The sequence below is a fragment of the Clinocottus analis genome, unplaced genomic scaffold, assembly GCF_023055335.1.
Source record: "Clinocottus analis isolate CAN_PGR_092001 unplaced genomic scaffold, fCliAna1.0.p SCAF_5, whole genome shotgun sequence".
In the NCBI taxonomy this organism is placed as follows: domain Eukaryota; kingdom Metazoa; phylum Chordata; class Actinopteri; order Perciformes; family Cottidae; genus Clinocottus; species Clinocottus analis.
Window position 1 is genome coordinate 21,345,251 of NW_027176207.1, and position 18,753 is coordinate 21,364,003.

General features: G+C 43.0%; 4 protein-coding genes across 5 annotated transcripts in view; 2 read left to right on the forward strand and 2 right to left on the reverse strand.

Moving 5' to 3' along the window:
• syt16 (synaptotagmin XVI) overlaps positions 1–4,554 on the reverse strand; it is a 25,448-nt gene extending 20,894 nt beyond the window's left edge. For both annotated transcript variants that reach the window (XM_068600983.1, XM_068600981.1), the window contains exon 1: positions 4,470–4,554. In XM_068600983.1, the coding sequence (XP_068457084.1) occupies positions 4,470–4,482 (13 nt within the window). In that variant the 5' untranslated portion in view covers positions 4,483–4,554. The remainder of the gene's footprint in view (positions 1–4,469) is intronic.
• Positions 4,555–5,432: 878 nt separating this feature from the next.
• On the reverse strand, positions 5,433–8,872 carry snapc1b (small nuclear RNA activating complex, polypeptide 1b). The gene is made up of 10 exons (XM_068600953.1): positions 8,600–8,872; positions 7,971–8,130; positions 7,736–7,876; positions 7,316–7,420; positions 7,082–7,237; positions 6,925–6,978; positions 6,736–6,798; positions 6,268–6,406; positions 6,082–6,153; positions 5,433–5,818 (listed from the first exon to the last, which is right to left on the reverse strand). The coding sequence occupies exons 1-10, from the start codon at positions 8,728–8,730 to the stop codon at positions 5,784–5,786; spliced, it is 1,056 nt and encodes a 351-aa protein (XP_068457054.1). The 5' UTR covers positions 8,731–8,872; the 3' UTR covers positions 5,433–5,783.
• Positions 8,873–9,148: 276 nt separating this feature from the next.
• Positions 9,149–11,323, forward strand: yipf6 (Yip1 domain family, member 6). The gene is made up of 2 exons (XM_068599714.1): positions 9,149–9,697; positions 10,554–11,323. The coding sequence occupies exons 1-2, from the start codon at positions 9,350–9,352 to the stop codon at positions 10,899–10,901; spliced, it is 696 nt and encodes a 231-aa protein (XP_068455815.1). The 5' UTR covers positions 9,149–9,349; the 3' UTR covers positions 10,902–11,323.
• Positions 11,324–13,406: 2,083 nt separating this feature from the next.
• LOC137802142 (uncharacterized) lies at positions 13,407–18,000 on the forward strand. The gene is made up of 4 exons (XM_068599744.1): positions 13,407–14,321; positions 15,388–15,591; positions 15,668–15,878; positions 17,246–18,000. The coding sequence occupies exons 1-4, from the start codon at positions 13,616–13,618 to the stop codon at positions 17,496–17,498; spliced, it is 1,374 nt and encodes a 457-aa protein (XP_068455845.1). The 5' UTR covers positions 13,407–13,615; the 3' UTR covers positions 17,499–18,000.
• The last annotated feature ends 753 nt before the right edge of the window (positions 18,001–18,753 follow it).

An 18,753-nucleotide genomic window follows, 5' to 3' on the forward strand; every position in this document is an offset into this window, starting at 1 on the left:
AAGAAGTCGAGAGGAGAGAAGCTCAAAGTTCCCACAATGCACTTTTATATGTTTCCATGTTGTACATATACATCATTATTGATATATTAATATGTTTCCATGTTGTACATATACATCATTATTGATATATTAATATGTTTCCATGTTGTACATATAAATCATTATTGATATAGTAATATGTTTCCATGTTGTACATATACATCATTATTGATATATTAATATGTTTCCATGTTGTACATATAAATCATTATTGATATATTAATATGTTTCCATGTTTCCGTCAGCAGACTTTCCTCAGAGCTGCAGCTGCCTTTTAATTTCCATCAATAAATTAAAAAGAGATATTCCATCATTTTGGACTGCAAACGTTAGAAAATACAAGATAATATAATATATATTAGAACTGTATTTGGAGGGAACAGCTGCATTGATTGAATAAAAATATTTAGAGTGAAAACATGAAATATAACTTTTATGTTTTGGTTTGCAAGCAAAAGTTCAGCAAACACAACTTTTAGTTTTGATGTGGTCAGGCTCTTTCATGATTATTTTTTGATTCATAATTTTTATTTTTTTTGGTTCTTTTTCAATTTCCATTTTTTTTATTTTTTATTTATTGTTGTATTTTTGTGAGAGGCAGAACACTGATGCTGCGTCGCCCCCTGCTGGTGACAAGCTGCACGACACCTAAACCACGTGACCATAACACTCAAATAAATAAATAATAACTGATCTATCATTTAGATTTTATCATCTAATAGCAGAGTACATTTCATAAAAGTTGACAAAAGAGAGATTAATATAATAACAACATGTTTGGAGGAGAAAGAGAAAGTTTAGATGTATTTTTATTTTCTAAGCAGCATGTTTTCACTTACCATCTTTTTTTTAATCTTCTATAAGATGATTATTGATGTGTATATCTGACAATAATCCAGTTAATTATTTAAGTTATTGAAATCAGTCAAACCATCGTGGTTTATAATGTTAAATACATATATTTAGTATGTTTACCGTCATTTTTATTGGTGATTCTTGTTTACTTTTATCATCATTTGTAACAGAATTACTCTGAAAGAGTAAAGATCCTGTTGTTTTGTATCAGAGGTCAAAGGTCAACAGGTCGGGAGCCATTCACGTATCTCTCAACATGCAATATGTAAGTTTATCTAAATGTTTCTGCTCCACTACAGTTCAGAAATATTCATCTGACGGCTTTACAAAATGTGATTTTTGAAAAAAATATAAATAAAAACAAATGTTTTGTTAAAAATAAAACACACAACAACTTCTGCTGAATCAATAAGTCCATTAAATATGAAGTGATGCATCAACAGTAACGTTAATACTGTTATTATTATATGAGTAATGCCTAAATGTTTGTAATAATGTGAACGCATTAGTGATAATGTCGAGGTTTGGACTAAAGAAAACGTTTTGTAGTAATTCTGACTCACTATTTTCACTATTTTTACAAACAATCAATCGATTAAATGTCGAAAACAATCCACAGATCAATCAATGAAAATAAATGAGCTCCGCGAGCTGCGACCTGAGTCTCTAGTTTAATGATTTAATAGTAGAACAGTTTGAATACTTTACTACACGTTGTTTTCTCTCTTCATGGATCAGTAAATCATCGTATTGATTAAAGATGATCACACGTATTGGAGGGAAAACAGCAGGAAAATAAGTCGAGAAACTAAAACTCTCAGGAGATGAGAACCAGCGCTCAACCGCCACCATCTTCATCACCATCACCATCATCATCATAGTTTTCAGGAAGAAGACGGTCAAATAAAACTCACTCCTTCCATCCTCACTCGTTCCTCCTCCGCTGGACATGTCTTCGCCTCCTCTTCGCCTCCTCTTCGCCTCCTTCCCTCCTCTCTCCTTTCTGTCTTCTCTCCCCAGAAACCAGACAGACACGACCTGGCTCTCCTCCTCCTCCTCCTTCTCCTCCTCCTCCTCCTCCTCTTCCTCCCGCCTCTCGGCGCCGGCTTCCTGCCTCCCGCTGGGCGAGGCCGAGGCCACTTCCTGAGCTCCAGAGACACAACAAGCCAGAGGAAGCGGCTCCTCCAGGAGGAACCAGGAGGAAATACTTTGAGTTCTGAGGTTTTCTGATAAATAATAAAGTGATTCCACGAAGCCAAGGAGAGCTTTCAGAGTGAAACGCTGTTTGGAGACGTGAGGAAGACTTTTAAGAGATAAAGGAGAAGAGAGGATGAGGAGAAGACAAAGAGGGGATGTGGTCGATCTCATCTCCCAACGCAACTAAAGACTGGAGGAAGAGGAGGAAGAAGAAGAAGAAGAAGAAGAAGAAGAAGAAGAAGAAGAAGAAGAAGAAGAAGAAAAAGAAAAAGAAAAAGAAGAAGAAGGAGGAGAGTCCGCCCCCTGGTGGACAGTTCCAACATGATAAACTTCCCTCACTGCATCTTTAACTCAAAGCATCTGAATGTCTTGAGTCTTCATGTCAGAGCAAAGAGAAGCGACCTCATGCTTCCACAACAACATCCCAGAGCTTCCAACAGGAACAAACAAACAAACAAACAAACAAGAAATCAAATCTCCCGTCAGCAGCAACAAACTGGACCCCCGAGTCTCGACCGGGCGCCGCTCTCCTCCCCCAGAGCCATGAATTACACATGGCCGCCGCCGGGAACTAGGCCACCATCAGCAGAAGCAGCGTGACGCACGCGGCCCGCTGACGGAGCGCTCTGGTGACGGTTTGAATCCCGACAGCGCCCAGTCACGCGTGTCCAGGGGGGGCGGGTTATGGGGTCGCGTCCCAGTGGAACATCGGCCTCGTCAAACCGAGTGGGACATCTGTGTGACTGGTGTTTACTTTGGGTCCCATGTGAGCCTCGTCTGTGATGCAACCAGTGAACAGGAAGTGACCAAATTAGGACTGAGGATGAGCCAAGTCCAGACGCTGAATAAAGACCTGTCAATCACCTTGTAGCCCCGCCCCTAATGCATCCCCTGCTTTATGGTCTCTGAGAGAGAATGCAGCTTTAAAACATGAAGCATAGACTTCTATACAACCAGAGGAGTCGCCCCCTGGTGGTCAGGAGAGAGAATGCAGCTTTAAAACATGAAGCATAGACTTCTATACAACCAGAGGAGTCGCCCCCTGGTGGTCAGGAGAGAGAATGCAGCTTTAACACATGAAGCATAGACTTCTATACAACCAGAGGAGTCGCCCCCTGGTGGTCAGGAGAGAGAATGCAGCTTTAACACATGAAGCATAGACTTCTATACAACCAGAGGAGTCGCCCCCTGGTGGTCAGGAGAGAGAGTGCAGCTTTAACACATGAAGCATAGACTTCTACACAACCAGAGGAGTCGCCCCCTGGTGGTCAGGAGAGAGAATGCAGCTTTAACACATGAAGCATAGACTTCTATACAACCAGAGGAGTCGCCCCCTGGTGGTCAGGAGAGAGAGTGCAGCTTTAACACATGAAGCATAGACTTCTACACAACCAGAGGAGTCGCCCCCTGGTGGTCAGGAGAGAGAATGCAGCTTTAACACATGAAGCATAGACTTCTATACAACCAGAGGAGTCGCCCCCTGGTGGTCAGGAGAGAGAATGCAGCTTTAACACATGAAGCATAGACTTCTATACAACCAGAGGAGTGTCACTTTTAGCTTCATAGTCTTGATCATTTCTGATGAGTTTACTTTGTGTCGCATCACTTAAACTATGATCATTTTGTTTTTAGCATTTTAATATTAATTGTAAGATCTAGTTGCAGCTTGAGGTGGAGCGCATTTTTACTTTGTATTCTATATATTTTAAGTTTAATCTGCAAGAATGCAACGTTCTTTATGAAAAATATTAATCTGTAAAGTAAGCAGTAACTGCATTTGTCAAATAACTGTCAAATATTTATTATTAAGTGTAAATTAGATGAAATACTTGAGTAAAGTAAAGGTATCTCCCAATTATACTTGCATCCAATTACACTACATTGTATGAAGTATAATATCACAGCAGATTTATATTAATATGAATAATAAAACACGCAGTGAGAGATCTCTGCAGGCCTGTGTTATCAACACAACACGACAACACGTTGTAAACGACACTGTCTCTAAAACACTGAGATGAATTGCATGAACAATCCAAACCTGGAATATCTTATGATTTATCATGAGGTATAAAAATAGGCTTCCTTGAAGTGGCCATGATGAGGCAACAACTCTCCAGTGAGTACAACACACTCCGAGCCACACACACTGCAGGAGGATGCACACTGTCTCTTTGTGGAGAGGCTCACAGAAAGGCCCCAACATGTCAATCACAGGGATACAATGCAGTTTTGTGTTTGGTAATAACATAAATATTATCAATTGGCCTACGCATCTGGTCCGCTATCAGCCAGCCAGACCGTAACGAAGCGAGGAGGAGAGCCTGAACGCAGCATCCATCCTGCGGCCCCGACAGGTGAGGGACGGCGGTACTTACTGTCCGAGGCCATGGCTGCGGCGTTTCCCCCTCAGACTACCAGCGACGGCGAGGCAGCAGCATCCCGCAGCTCCGCGTCCTCCAGACCCGCAAAGACCTGCAGCCACACGGCGGTAACGGCGACGCCTTCACGTGCTGTCGGAAACAGCCACACTCAACGGGGTTTCTACGCATTTCTTTTTTTATACATTTGGTCATTTTTAGCTTGTACTTACAAGTTTCTTTTCATCCCTCGTTAAATAAGTGATTCGTCCTCCAAAGTCACGATAATATTTTCTTAAATTCATCCAATTTCTGGAAGAACAGGAGAACAATTAGCTCTCACACACATATATCCCATTGTCTTTGAACTCAGCATCCACCAGCTGCCCTCAAACAAGAGAACCAGCAAATAACGTTTTATATCTATTTAAAAATGAGCTAAAGCTGTTTTATATTATGTAAGATATGTAAAGTATAAAAGAAAACAGCTACAAAATAAATGCAGAAAACCAGCCGGGCTAGTTTTTAGCTAATTCATCTAACATTAGAAGTCAATCATTTAATTATAGTTACATTTTAATAAACTAACAAGATGTCATCCATCCTAAATAAGTAATACTTTCTAAATACAGTCCTAAAAACAGATTAATAAATACATGAGGATATGATTTAGCACAATTAAGGTACTCTTTAATGATTTAAATGCATGATATAGCTAATTAATGGTCCATTTCACAATATAAAGTTGTTTTGTTGGAGAAAAACTGTTTTTTTTGTTTTTTTATGCTTAACAAGCGCTTTCAACGGAGAAGAAATAATAAATAAATAAATAATAAAGAACTGAAAGCATAAAACTGGCAATATAAATCACTGGTAAAGTAAGTCGTGGAGCTTTAAAACCAGATTAACATGAAGATTTAAGATTTAACAGATGATTTAGTCTGAATCAGATGTCACACAAGAAGGAAATACACAAATAGATGATTTTAAAATAGCTTTTATATAAAACAGTGAAGCTTCATCACACCATTAAAAGCTGCAGAACAGAAACTATTCAGAGAGATTTTTTAAATGTTAAGACATATAAAGTATGTTTTCTTTAAGAGGAAACAAACTACAGGCTTCCCATCGAGGTGTTTTTACATTTCACACAACGATGCCTTCAAGAACAGGATCATTTCTTTAGTTTCAGTCATAAAAAAGCTTTAAAACACTTTAAAATTAAAAAAAAACATTCACTTTTTCTTTGATACAGAACATTTAAGTTCATCACAATAACAAATGTGTGTCAACACTTTTAAAACAAACTTCAAACGTCTCGGAGCGTCGTCGTCACCACTTGAACTTATTGTTCTTTTTCTTTTTTCCTAAATGGACGGAAGAAAAAAAAAAATAGTCATGACAGGAAACAAGCAAATAAATATCAACGTTTGAACATCACAAAATAATATTATTTAGAATTTTACACTAAAATCTGTGATTTAAGCTTCAAAACATTCCTCCTGGTCAATGTTTTACTGCCAAAATACATCGATAATGTGTTAAAGGAGCTCTGTGGAGGTTAAAACAGACTACGAACATCTGTAAACGTGTCAAAGCGTCAAAGTGTGAAGGTTTCTGTGTCGTGTACCTTCAGGACCAAAGTCCAGTTCGGTGAGACATTTGATCCGAGACGACGTGGCGGCTTCGTTCCACAAGTCACCTGCAGGAAGAGAGTCGCAGCACGTGAGTTTCATCTGCTGATACTTCTTCTCTTCTAATACTTCATCTCTTCTTCCTCTCGGGTAGATTGAGAGGAAGAGGAGGAGGGATTTACCTGAGATGCGGATGCTCTGGTAGGTCCTGGCTTTGAGTGACGGCTTGGTGGTTCTGATGTAACCCGACGCGTGCTGCGGTCCGGCCACGTTGCTCGAGAAGTCCACCTCCACCTGCCGGTGACGCCGGGACTTTGAGGCCTGAGGGACGCGGCGGGAAGACGCACATTTATTATTTTAGCCTCTTGAGCAATTCACATTTTCCAGAGAAAAAATAAGTACATATTTAAAGAAAACGGGATTAATAAGCACACGGTTCAATGACTTTTAACCAATTTTCATGACATTAAAACTAATTTCTAGGCCTGGAAATAACCATTTTAAACTGCCTGCATGACATTTCCAGGTTTTTCCATGACTGCAAGAACCCTGATTTAATAGTTTTGCCTCGTGATGATATTTAGCATTTTCACAAAAAAAACACACATATTTAAAGAAAACCGGAATAATATCAACACGAGAACACAAACCTCTGCCGCCTCTCCGTAGGCCTTAGATTTGATGGAGGCGATGAGCTGGGCTCTTCTGGAGCACTGAGAAGACAAAACAAGCCGGTGAGTCAACAGCGCCGCCCTCTGGACGAAGCCGCCATGACAGCTGAGGGACTTCACGTCACGTTGAGTGTTAAAATATCGAACGACGATATCTATCTCGCTCACCTCCTGCTGAGACGACGTGCCCTCACCGGAGTCTTCACCTTCATCGGCACCGTCCTGAGAACACACGTCATCACGTCAACGGTGGGAAAACAAAAGAGCGTCATGTAACGTGAGCGCTAAACGCTCATTCTTGTAGTTTCTCTTCAATAAGTCTGACCTTCCGGTGCTGCCAGTCGTAGAAGTCCATCACCGTGCTGCGCAGCTGCGGCACCAGGTCTTTCCGGACCAAGTCGATGGACGAATCTGCCCGCGTCGACTCCGAAGAGACGGACGTCTTCAGCATCTTGTAGAGCTCGTCAACCTTGGACAATTCCTGCAAACAAACAGCACAAAGGCGCTTAATTTTAAGCTTTGACTTCATCAAAGTGTCCGAGTGGAGTTCTCCGCTCACGTCCAGCAGCTCCACGTTGATCAGCTCCTGCGGGCGAGACGGACGCTCCAGGAACTCCTCGCACAGCGCCGCTCTCTCCACTTTTCTCTTCTTCTTGAAGACGAGCTGGCGGGAGAGGAAGAAGAGGAGGAAGAAAGAAAAGGCACAGAGAGGAGAATGAGTGAATTCATAAGCTAAACGCTTCGTCCATGTTCATCCATTTGTTTGTGTTTACTGAAACTAATGATGGTTCGTGAGAGGAAACGCAACTTCTCACAAGCTGCCGGCTGTATTTACTTTCTTCTCACTTTCTTGCTTACAGTAAAAAAAAAGATAAATATCAAGTAACATAAAAAAACAGTAGAACAGTAATAAAACAAAATTTGAAAAATGAAACAGTAACCTCCAACATGAGCGCGTGTGTTGATGCTCCTGACTCACCGTGGTGGGCATGGCGGTGAAGCAGAAAGCTTTGTCGGACGTCAGCTTTCGCAGGATGTAAACCGCGTCGTGGTGCTGAGCGTTCACCGCGTCCTTCTCCAGCTTCTTCACGTCGTCCCAGTCCTTCAGCGCCAGGCGGATCTGCAGACAATAAACGTCACTTCAAAGCGGGTTCTTTTTCAAACAGATGCCTGGCCGGCCCGCCCCTCTGGAGGCCGCGTGCCGCGTCCCTGACCTGCTCGGGGGGCGAGGTGATCTGACACCGATACAAGCTGTGCAGCAGGTAAAGTCCTCCCACTCGGATCTGGAAGCTGTACGGAGGCAGGAAGAAGACGTAGGCCGTGTCCAGGATCAGGCGGCTGAACGCGCGCTTCTCTCGGTGGTTCACCGTGCCGCTGCAAAGCAACGTGAGATTAGTGAGGAAAGGGTCTGATCGAGCAACACACACACATGCTGATGAAAATATACAGAAGCTTTACCAGCTACAGCGTTAAAGTGATGACACATTAACGCCTCAATGATTATAATCCAAAATATAATTGTGATATGATCCTGAAATGGGCCAGAATGAATACTTTTACTACAAGTAAGTATATTTTGATGCTAATACTATTATCAATAAAGTTGTCTTTATTCATAATGCATCATCAAATGTTGACCATGTGTTAATAATTTAACTAAAACTTGAATATGATTTCCCTCTGAACTGCAGTTTAGCAGAAGTAGAAAGTACTGGAACATGGAAATACCAAATACCTCAAAATTGTACTTTAGTAGAGTACTTAAACACATTAAATGCATCTAGTTGCTTTCCACCGTTGCTTATATGAGAAAATAAAAGTGATATGTTATTAGTAAACTTACTAGTAAATCTGTGAGAACTGCATTTCTTTCCATATTGTGGAGAAAGTCTGGAAGCGGACGGAGTTTGTGAGCTGGAAGCGGCTCAGCAGCTCCACGCAGTCCGCCTTCACCTGCGCCTGACAGAAGTCCATGTCAGGGCCGCGTGCTGCAACGGGCGGCTGTTAAAACCGATTCAAAATACGATTAACGACTAAATGCCCAGAAAAACGCATGATGAAAACAAGTCAATTAAAAGCAACCGTCGACGGTTTAGTGCGTCATCAGGAACCGACGTCTTCACCTGCCTCCGCGATGCCTTCATGTACCGTCGCGAATTAAAACTATTTAAAACACATACGGTATTCTGTTCATTATATACACACACTCACACATAAACACAGAGTCACACATTTTTTTAAGTTTTTAACAACGTATATTGTTTTTATTGGTTTGAGTGATGAAATAAATTTAAATTTTCTTTCAGAATCGTAAAATAAAACCTAAATCTGATTCTTAGTTCTGGTGCCTGAACGCACCAACCGGATATGCGTGACTCATGTCCGGCGGAAGTAAACAAGCCTCGGCTGACGTGGAGCTGCAGACTGTCACCGAACAGCCAAAGAAACCGGACCAACTGGAACCGAATCGTCTGGATTTAGAGGAACATTTATCTTTATTTCTGTATTTATTAAATGGGCTCTTGTCGGTGTCGTCTGAACTTCCGGGATTAACTGACGGCCCTCGTTGAGAGACCGACGCCTCCAGAGCAAAATGGCGACAGCAGCGGAGGAGGAGGCCAGCAGACCTTTCGCCGGGCTGTCGGACGTCTCCATCTCGGAGGACATCGCGGTGGAGGGGGACATCTCGGTCCCCGTCGGCCCCTCCGCCAGGCGGGACGACGAGTTCTCCACGCTGGACGAGCCCGTGAAGGAGACCGTCCTGCGGGACCTGCGCGCGGTGGGCAAGAAGTTCGTCCACGTCCTGTACCCGAAGCGGAGCAGCGCGCTGCTGCGGGACTGGGACCTGTGGGGCCCGCTGCTGCTCTGCGTGACGCTGGCGCTGCTGCTGCAGGGCGGCGCGGCCGACAGCGACTACCAGGGGGGCCCGCAGTTTGCTGAGGTACTTATACGTATATTATAATAGTGCACTTTATTTGTATAGCGCTTTAAATGGTACTCAAGGCACAATGAAAGCAATAACAACGGACACGTGAGATTACATAACTATAAGAAATATAACAAAAGCAAACATAACTAACATCACAGGATATATATATATATATATATATATATATATATATATATATATATATATATATATATATAAATTCATGCATTTTATTTGTATAGTATTGTCAGTGTGGTAACAGTACTTTAACTTACGTAGAAGATCTGAATACCTCTTCCACCACAGCTATTTATTATTATTATTATTATTATGATGATGATTATTATTCATCAAGCTGGAAGCTAATTTAAACCACTTTATGTTCTACAGTATAAGACTGGATCACCACATGGGTAAAATAATCCATTAGATATTTGTCCCTGACGCCTCACATTCACTGGCAATGTTTGTTTTGTTTGTTTATTTTCATCAGGAAGTGACACCACTAAGATAAACAAAGGCGTTTCCAGCTCATGACTCTTTTCTTTGATCATTATTAATCTCTGCTTGGTTTTTTTAAATATTAGAGAATTCAGAGAACTAAAACAGTTTCTAAACCCAGAGATAACATCTTCAGATTGCTGGTTTTTATTCCACCAACAGCCCAAAGTCCAATAGTTTACTGATTATTATCACATGAGATAAAGAAAAGAAAAACTCTCGACAGTCAGAAGCAGGACCCGAAGAAGCATTTCTTCTTTAAAAGGGAAACTTGTCTAAATTGTTGCATGTGTCTCTCATAAAAATGCATTAAAACTCTCCTCTGAATCTTCACTAACATGTCAAAATGTATCTATTTTCCTCGCAGGTCTTCGTTATCGTCTGGTTCGGCTCCATCATCATCACCCTCAACTCCAAGCTGCTGGGCGGCACCATCTCCTTCTTCCAGAGCCTGTGCGTGTTGGGTTACTGCATCCTGCCTCTGACGGCGGCCATGGCCGTGTGCCGGATCGTCCTCGTGGCCGGCTCGGGGGCCGTCAGCTTCGCCGTGCGGCTGGTGGTGGTGACGGCGTCCTTCGGCTGGTCCACCTTCGCCTCCACGGCCTTCCTCGCCGACAGCCAGCCGACCAACCGCAAGGCGCTGGTGGTGTACCCGGTGTTCCTCTTCTACTTCGTGATCGGCTGGATGGTCCTGACGTTCTCGCCGTCACAGTAGGAGGGAAACGGAAAGGGGAAGTATTTGTTCAACGGACAAAAGCTGAGGGAGAGTTCTTCTTTTTTTTTCGTGGAGTGAAAGAACTCAGACAAACACCGGTTTCTGCCTTGAAGACGAATGACTACTGACGTGACTGGGAGTGTTTCTGAGCCTCTAATGAAGTTTTTAGACTCAAGGGACAATCTTTTTTTGGCTCCGACTCAGATCCAGAGAGGTCCGGTGGACGCTGTGCTGCGGACGGAGAGTTAAGAAGCCTATGAATATGTTCCATAGGCTTGTATATAGAAATGCTCTATGAATGTTTGAACTAACAGGGCTTCAGATGTTATTGTTGTTATGTTCCTCCTGGTCTTTCCGGGTGTGTTGGAAACCTCATGGTGTCTTCGTGACACTTTAATAAAACCTCCTCAGCTTTTCCTTCTCACACTACATCCTTCTGTTTTAATCGTTTAACAGATGCTTCCATGCGGCTCGACTGTCGTGAGCAACTCCGACCAAATCTGTTTCTTCTTCTATTTTTTTCTTTTGCAGCAAGTTTATTTTTTTGTATTTTGGGGCCTATTTTAGTTTTTTTTAGTAGACGGATGACGTGCAGCAAAGTTCTCCCCGACGGCCTCCAGTTAGCTTAGCTTAGCACAAAGACTGGAAACGGGGGGAAACAGCTAGCCTGACTCTGTTCAACTGTCACGAAATCCCCCGTAGCATCACCTATGAGTCTCCAGATGATGAACACCGTGTGTGTTTGTTTGAAATCGGTAAATCACCCAAAGGTGCGGACACTGAGCGACATCTTCTCATCAGACTCTCAGCAAGAAAGGGAAAAAATGTCAAACTTTTTCTTTCAGGGCATCGTCTGAAACTGACACTTAACGTGTGTGTAGTTCTGTTTGAACTTCCTTGTGTATGTGTGTGTGTGTGTGTGTGTCTGCACAGGCGGTCGTGTTCGCACATGTTTGTCGGTGGGTACATTCTTTAGCACACAATGAGCTGATGGACGCACGCATAGACAATAATTTGGATTTAAGACGTGAAAACAAAGCTCTAACCAAGTCAGGTTATGTCCTGTAACGCTGGCCGTCCGCGGTGCGTTCAAGCGCAACTTACTTTTTTTGTTTTTGTCCGTGCTGGTCCTTTAGTGCGTCTGGGTCGTTGCTTTGTGGGAGAAGAGAAAAATAAAGAAACTCAAGTCTCTTTGGCTGTAGAAAACTAACAAACCAGCGTTAAAGAAGTCAGAAGATTTAAGTGAGAGTCATGAGATGCATTTTAAAACACAGACTAGATTAGTTTGTCTTTTTCTGGAAGATAACAACAAAGAATTTAGCCGACAGTCCCTCAGGATTAAAGAGCGAGAAGCTTCTTGAATGAACCACGACTTTTCCACCGACGCTTATCCTGAAGGAAGGAATGAGTTCTGGAGGAACGAGAACCAGGAAACCGAGGCGTGTTAGTTGGTTTGGAGTGAAGGAAGGATGACTTTCACCCACAGCTGATCGCTCACATCCTGTTCTCATGCAGACGTTAATGCTTCCTGCAGCGTTGGAGCGGCATTCTGGGAAATGTAGGAAATCCCTAACTGATGTCAAAGCGGATGCAAGCAGGTTGTTAAGGAAAAGAGAGAAAAGTGTAACACTTCTTTATAGAAAATAGATGACGCAAAGATTTTGTTTGTTAATGTCAAAGTGATGTCTCGCTCTGTTTCTCCCGTCTGATACTTCCTCTTCGTCATGACCTTTGACCTCTGCGCTGTCGACAGACGACCCGTTCTTTATGTTCTCTCACATCACTGGGGCTTTATTGTTGATTTTCTTTTTAATTTATATGTATTAGGTTGCATCAACAAATGAGAAAGATTAAAATATATTTCATCAGCTGTGATTGTGTGTATACATTCTTCTGTGTTAACATCTAAATCATTTAAATACATGTTATGCTTTGCTGTGTAACATTGTTTCACAATATTTAATGACGTTTTTATTCAAAAAATAGCATTCTATCAAAGCACTGTATATGTTTTTTTATACTTTGCCTCGACACAAAATGCGTTCACCTAATTTTTACTGCAGTATAATGTTCTAGAGAATAAAACCTTGAAGATAAAAACATAACTTATAAAATAAAGACTAAAGTTCAATTCTAAATATTTTCAAAAAGACTAGATTAATCTGATATTTAATTATGGATACATTTCCCAGTAAGTTAATGTATTACTAACTTAAATGATACGTTCTATAAATGTAATTTATGAAATCAAATCATTACATTTATTTATAAAAGTAAATGTAATTTTTAATTAATTTATTACATTAAAGATAAAATATCCATTAAATTAAAATCAAATATATAAAAATCATCTACATATATTAAATAAATATACATATAAATACATGTGTTAAAAGATAGTTCCTTGTATTCTATTGATACAGTATCCATTCTTTCTTATGAAGGGAATTGTTTTATTTTTTTTAGATTTTGACGTTTTTGAATAACAAACGACGTCATCACTGAGCGACGGCTTCCTGGCGCGTCGTAAACAGCTCGCGCAGCGGCGGTTTCTCCGTTTTAACGACCAACCAAACGGTTGTTTACGTGTTTAAACACCTCGCGCAGCGGACGCTTCAACACCTTCCGTCTTGACCAGGGATCCCTCCGCCTCACGCGCGGGGACCCCTGCCCCCCGACACCCGCTTTCCGCTCACGTGAAGGCGGCTTCCACCATGGACGAGCTGCCCCAGCTTCCGCCCGAAGTCTGGGTCTACGTGTTCAGCTACCTGTCCACGGAGGAGAAGCACACGGTGCGCACGTGCTGCCGGCAGCTGAAGCGGCTCGTGGACCACCCGGCCCTGTGGCGGGACTACACCGTGGTGCTGTCCGAGCTGCGCCGCTACACCTACGGCTTCTGGGACACCCTGACGCACCGCAGGCTCACGCGCGTGGCGGTGCGGCACCTGCGGCGCAAGGAGTGGCGGCGCCTCGTGAAGTTCCTGCCGTCCCTGACCGCCGTGGTGTTCGTGGACGGCGGAAGGATCTACAAGGAGAAATACCTGGACACCTTGGCCCGCTTCCCCGAGCTGCGGGACGTCGGCGTGCGCAACGCCACCTGGGACGAGCAGATGCTCGGCTGGAACCTGTGCACGCAGCTGCGCGAGCGGCTGACGCACCTGAGCGCGTGCAACGTGCGGCTGCCGTGCACGGTGGAGTTCATCGAGACCGTGTCGCAGCTGGTGAACCTGCGGTACCTGCTGTTCCACCAGCAAGGCGAGGGCTACGGGCTGGACACCGTGCGGCCGGTGCCCTGCAACGTCTTCCACAACCTGATGCTGAGCCTCAAGAAGCTGAAGCACCTGTCCTGGGGCATGCGGGGCGAGCCGCCGGAGCCGCTGCCCGACGACTACTTCAGCCCGTCGGACCCGGAGCTTCCAGGTAGCCCGGTCACCTGGAACCCTTCACCTGGGAAGGGGCCTCCTGTACCTGGGGAGGGGCCTCCTGTACCTGGGGAGGGGCCTCCTGCACTTGGGGAGGGGCCTCCTGCAGCTGCAGTGGGGTCTCTTGCACCTGGGGAGGGGCCTCTTGCACCTGGGGAGGGGCCTTCTGCACCTGCGGTGGGCCTCCGAGTCCTCACCGCTGTGTATTGGCGTCCACAGTTTGAACCACCTATTAGGAGCTGCGGCTAATTATCAATATTACAAGTTAATCCGTTAATTATGTTTCCAATTAATCATATTCCTACTAAATATTTAAACAAAATGGCCCAAATATAATCAGATAATCAGATCAGAACCATTTATTGTCATATTTCTTTTCACACACAAGGAATTTGTCCTGGCGGGAGGTGCATGGCATTTAAATAATAAACATTTAACAATAAAAGTGCAATAATGAGGGGACTATTTATTTTAAAGCATGTCTGGCCCCAAATATATTTGATTTACAGTGATATAAAACAGAGAAAAGCAGCAAATCTTTCGACCACTCAAAGGGCTTCAACACTACATGACATCATTCACACACTGATAGCAGGAGCCACCATGCAAGGTGCCAAATCAGCCATCATTCGTACACTGTAGGCACAGCTAAGGGAGCAATTTTAGGGTTAAGTGTCTTGCTCAAGGACACATTGACATGGGCTTGTGGAGTTGCTGGGATCGAACCATTGACCCTCTGATTGAAGGACGACCTTGCTCACCACTGAGCCACAGTCTCGCCACAGTGGAAGCTGAAATTTGGTCGTTCGCCTATAAAACTAAAATAAAGGTGGAGTTTCAGGTCATCAGACAGGTGGATTCTGCATGTTTTATTCTGCTGACTACAAAGTCGCATGTACTTGACTTATTTGGCGACCTATTACCAGTTAGTGTGGTAACTAACTGTTATTTTAGTCATCAATCAACCAGCTGATGACATCACACGCCATGAGGCGATAAAGTTTTGTTAACCGTCTGACGATCTTCAAAAACCATCTTCCACCTCCTCTTCCTTCATCCCGTAGGAGCGCCCCGGTACGGCGGCCCGGCGCTGACCAGCCTGGAGCTGGTCGATTACCCAGAAACCCTCCTGCCCGAGAACGTGCTGAGGAGCCTGACCTCGCTGAGGTCGCTGACGGTCCGCTACCGGTACATCCGCGAGGGCATCGAGTGCCGCCTCACGTCCTGGCTGAGTCCGCTCCAGCAGCTGGAGAACCTCACCATCATCGGTGAGCCACCCCCCCCCATTCCCCTCCCATTTGTTTTTCTTTTGAGGTACGCGGCTAAACGTCTCCGTCCTCCCAGGCGGGAACTCTCTGGCCGTCTACACGACCAGCATCCCGTCCAGCGTGAGCCGGCTGACGCTGCGCGTGGCCATCACCCTGAAGGACATGGACTCCATCGCGCCCAAGGTGCCGGCCCTGGAGCACCTGGACATCGAGCAGAACCGCTCCAGCGGCAGCCTCTGCCGGCGGATCCCCATGCTGTTCCCTCAGCTCAGGACCCTGCGGATACGGTGAGGCGGGCAATGCGGACAAAATAATAAAAAAATATTAGCCCGATAATCATCAAAATATGCTTTGAACTCTTAAAATGGTGCTAAAATATGGAAGCCCATTTCCGTCACACACAAAAAAAAGGACCAAAAAAAAATATTAGGACCAAAATATTAGGATAGGGGGGAGAGGGGGGTCCTAATTTTTTTTGTTTGTTTGTGTGTGTGTGGCGGAAATGTATGGAAGCCCATTCCCGCCAAAAAAAAAAAGAAAAATTAAGACCAAAAAAAAAAAAAAATTAGGACCAAAAAATAAAATAAAATAAAATTAGGACCAAAAAAAAAAAAAAAAAATTAAGACCAAAAAAAAAAAAAATTGTTTTTTTGTTGTCTTTTTTTTCCGTTGACTTGAAAAAAGGCAACAAAAAAAAGTTTCATTCCAGGAGAGAAATGAGAACTTGACTACTGACTACAAATGGCAAAATTACAGTTACAACCTAAATATAATTGTAGCTAATATCTGTACAGACAAAGTACATTGTTGACCTTCCATTGACCATTTTTAAGAACTGAGTAAAATGCAAAGTCCACACATATATTGAATGAATTATTTACCTTAAAGTAACCCATCAATACTTACAGGTGGTTGACAATGCCAAGCAAGCACTGTTTTATATTCAAGTGCTCTTGTTATTTACTAAAAGATATTTTGAATTGAAACAAGATTGGACTTTTTTTTTACCTGTACTTGTTTTGTTGTATGAACAATACATATTTACATTTAATTTAAGGTATTGTAAAACCAAAGTGATGAAATAACGTATTGCTTAGATGTTTTCTTTATTTTTGTCAACGAAAAGAAATCTATATTTTTTTTTCTCCCTATTTTTTATTTTTTGGTCCTAATTGTTTTTTTTGGTCCTAATTTTTTTTTTCTGGTCCTAATTTTTAATTTTTTTTGTTTTGGGGTCCTAATTTAAAAAAAAAAAATTCTGGTCTTTTTTTTGTGGCCGAAATGGGCTTCCATACTAAAACCTAATTTCACCTCAAGTATTTTCATTGCACGACAGTAAAAAACAAACATATAAAATTAAGAATTCATAAATCATAATATAGATATAGGAAGAATTTATTTATTTATTTAAATGTATTCTATTACAGACTCTCTTTTGATTATTTAATTACATTATTTATTTAATTGTATATATTTATTTTATTAATTTCATTTATTTTGTTTATTTTATTACAGACTGGCTTTTATTTATTAGTTTATTTTTTGTTGGGCTTTTCTGTTGTTCATAGTAATCCGTCCTCAAGGAGCCATATAAATAAAGTTGTCATCACGGTTGTTAATAAGTCGTCCTCCGGCCCTCCGTCTCGTCTGGCAGGTTCTTCCGCAGGGAGCCGGAGAAAGACCTGCTGAGCCTCCACCGGCTGCGGCACCTGGTGCAGCTGGAGCTGCTGGTGGAGCGCTCCTTCATCCTCAGGGACTACCTGAACGGTCACCCCTGGCCCAGCCCCTGCGTCCAGGAGCTCATCAACCAGCTGCGGGAGCTGTCGGAGAACCGCATCACCGTCATCACGTCCATGCGCCAGAGGAAGCCGCTGAGGGAGTGCGACTGCGTCTGGGAGGGCGACTGACCGGGAAGAGGAGGGGAGGAAGTGGGGAAGTTCATATTTATTCCTCCTGAAGACGAAGAAGATGGAGTCGCCACCGGAGCCGGGATGAAGAGGTGGGAACAAAGTTGTGAGGAGGAAACGTAGACGAGACGTACGGACTCTAAAAGATCCCTGAACGTGACAGTTATTGGAGCGACGGCGGCCATCTTTCTGCATGGAAACCCTTTGAAAATGAGTCACTTGAGTCCAGATCTCAGAGTCCAGATCTCAGAGTCCAGATCTCAGAGTCCAGATCCCAGAGTCCAGATCCCAGAGTCCAGATCTCAGAGTCCAGATCTCAGAGTCCAGATCTCAGAGTCCAGATCCCAGAGTCCAGATCTCAGAGTCCAGATCCCAGAGTCTAGATCTCAGAGTCTAGATCCTAGATTCCATGTTTTGCACATGCGTTGTGAGCAGAATGAATAAATAAATGATGGAGGAGGTGGAGACTCGGCTCTCGATTCAAAGCCTCCGATCGAGCGATCGTTGAGTTTCAGTCAGTTTGCTTATGAATCAAAACACCGAGGTGGTTTTTGTAAGTTCATAACTCGTCTGTCGTCCTGAACTTTCCTGAAGTGAAGCGCCTGCAGGACGTTTCTCTTTGCTCAAGTGGAATAAGTTCTGATAAAACTATTAATAAGTAGTTATAATTACAGTTTTAATTAACCGTGAAGACGGCAGGTAAACATGCAGGACGTTCATTGTAAGTATAATAATTATTATACCATTATTTTAGTGTTCTTAAATAATACAGGAAGTGAGTTTTCAGGAGACTTTATTATTATTATTATTATTATTGTTATAATTCAGCATTATGCAACATGGCGAGATGAGGACTCAATCGCGTCACTGTGTGCTTCTGTAGCTCACAAACATACAAACACACACACACATTTTGTATTAATCTACAAACAGGTGTCTGGCGTCCTCGGTCCGTCGCTCTGTTCCACCAACAGAAACATGAATGATTCAGCGTTTCATCCTGAGAGAAGCTGCAACCGACGAGGTGTTTGTGAGGAGAGTTCAGTATCAGATGCAGAATCATAAGTTATTCATATTCTGGTTTCACTGTTATAGTTATTGAATGAAAAATGCTGTTTTCAGGCACTTTGGTCGTTTACATTATCAATATTTAGTTTATTTCTCTCCATCGGTAGCAGACGTGATTTTATTGAGTCCCAGGACTCGGCTCAGTTTATTCTCAATGAATGGACCTGAACTTTGTTTTTAAACGTAT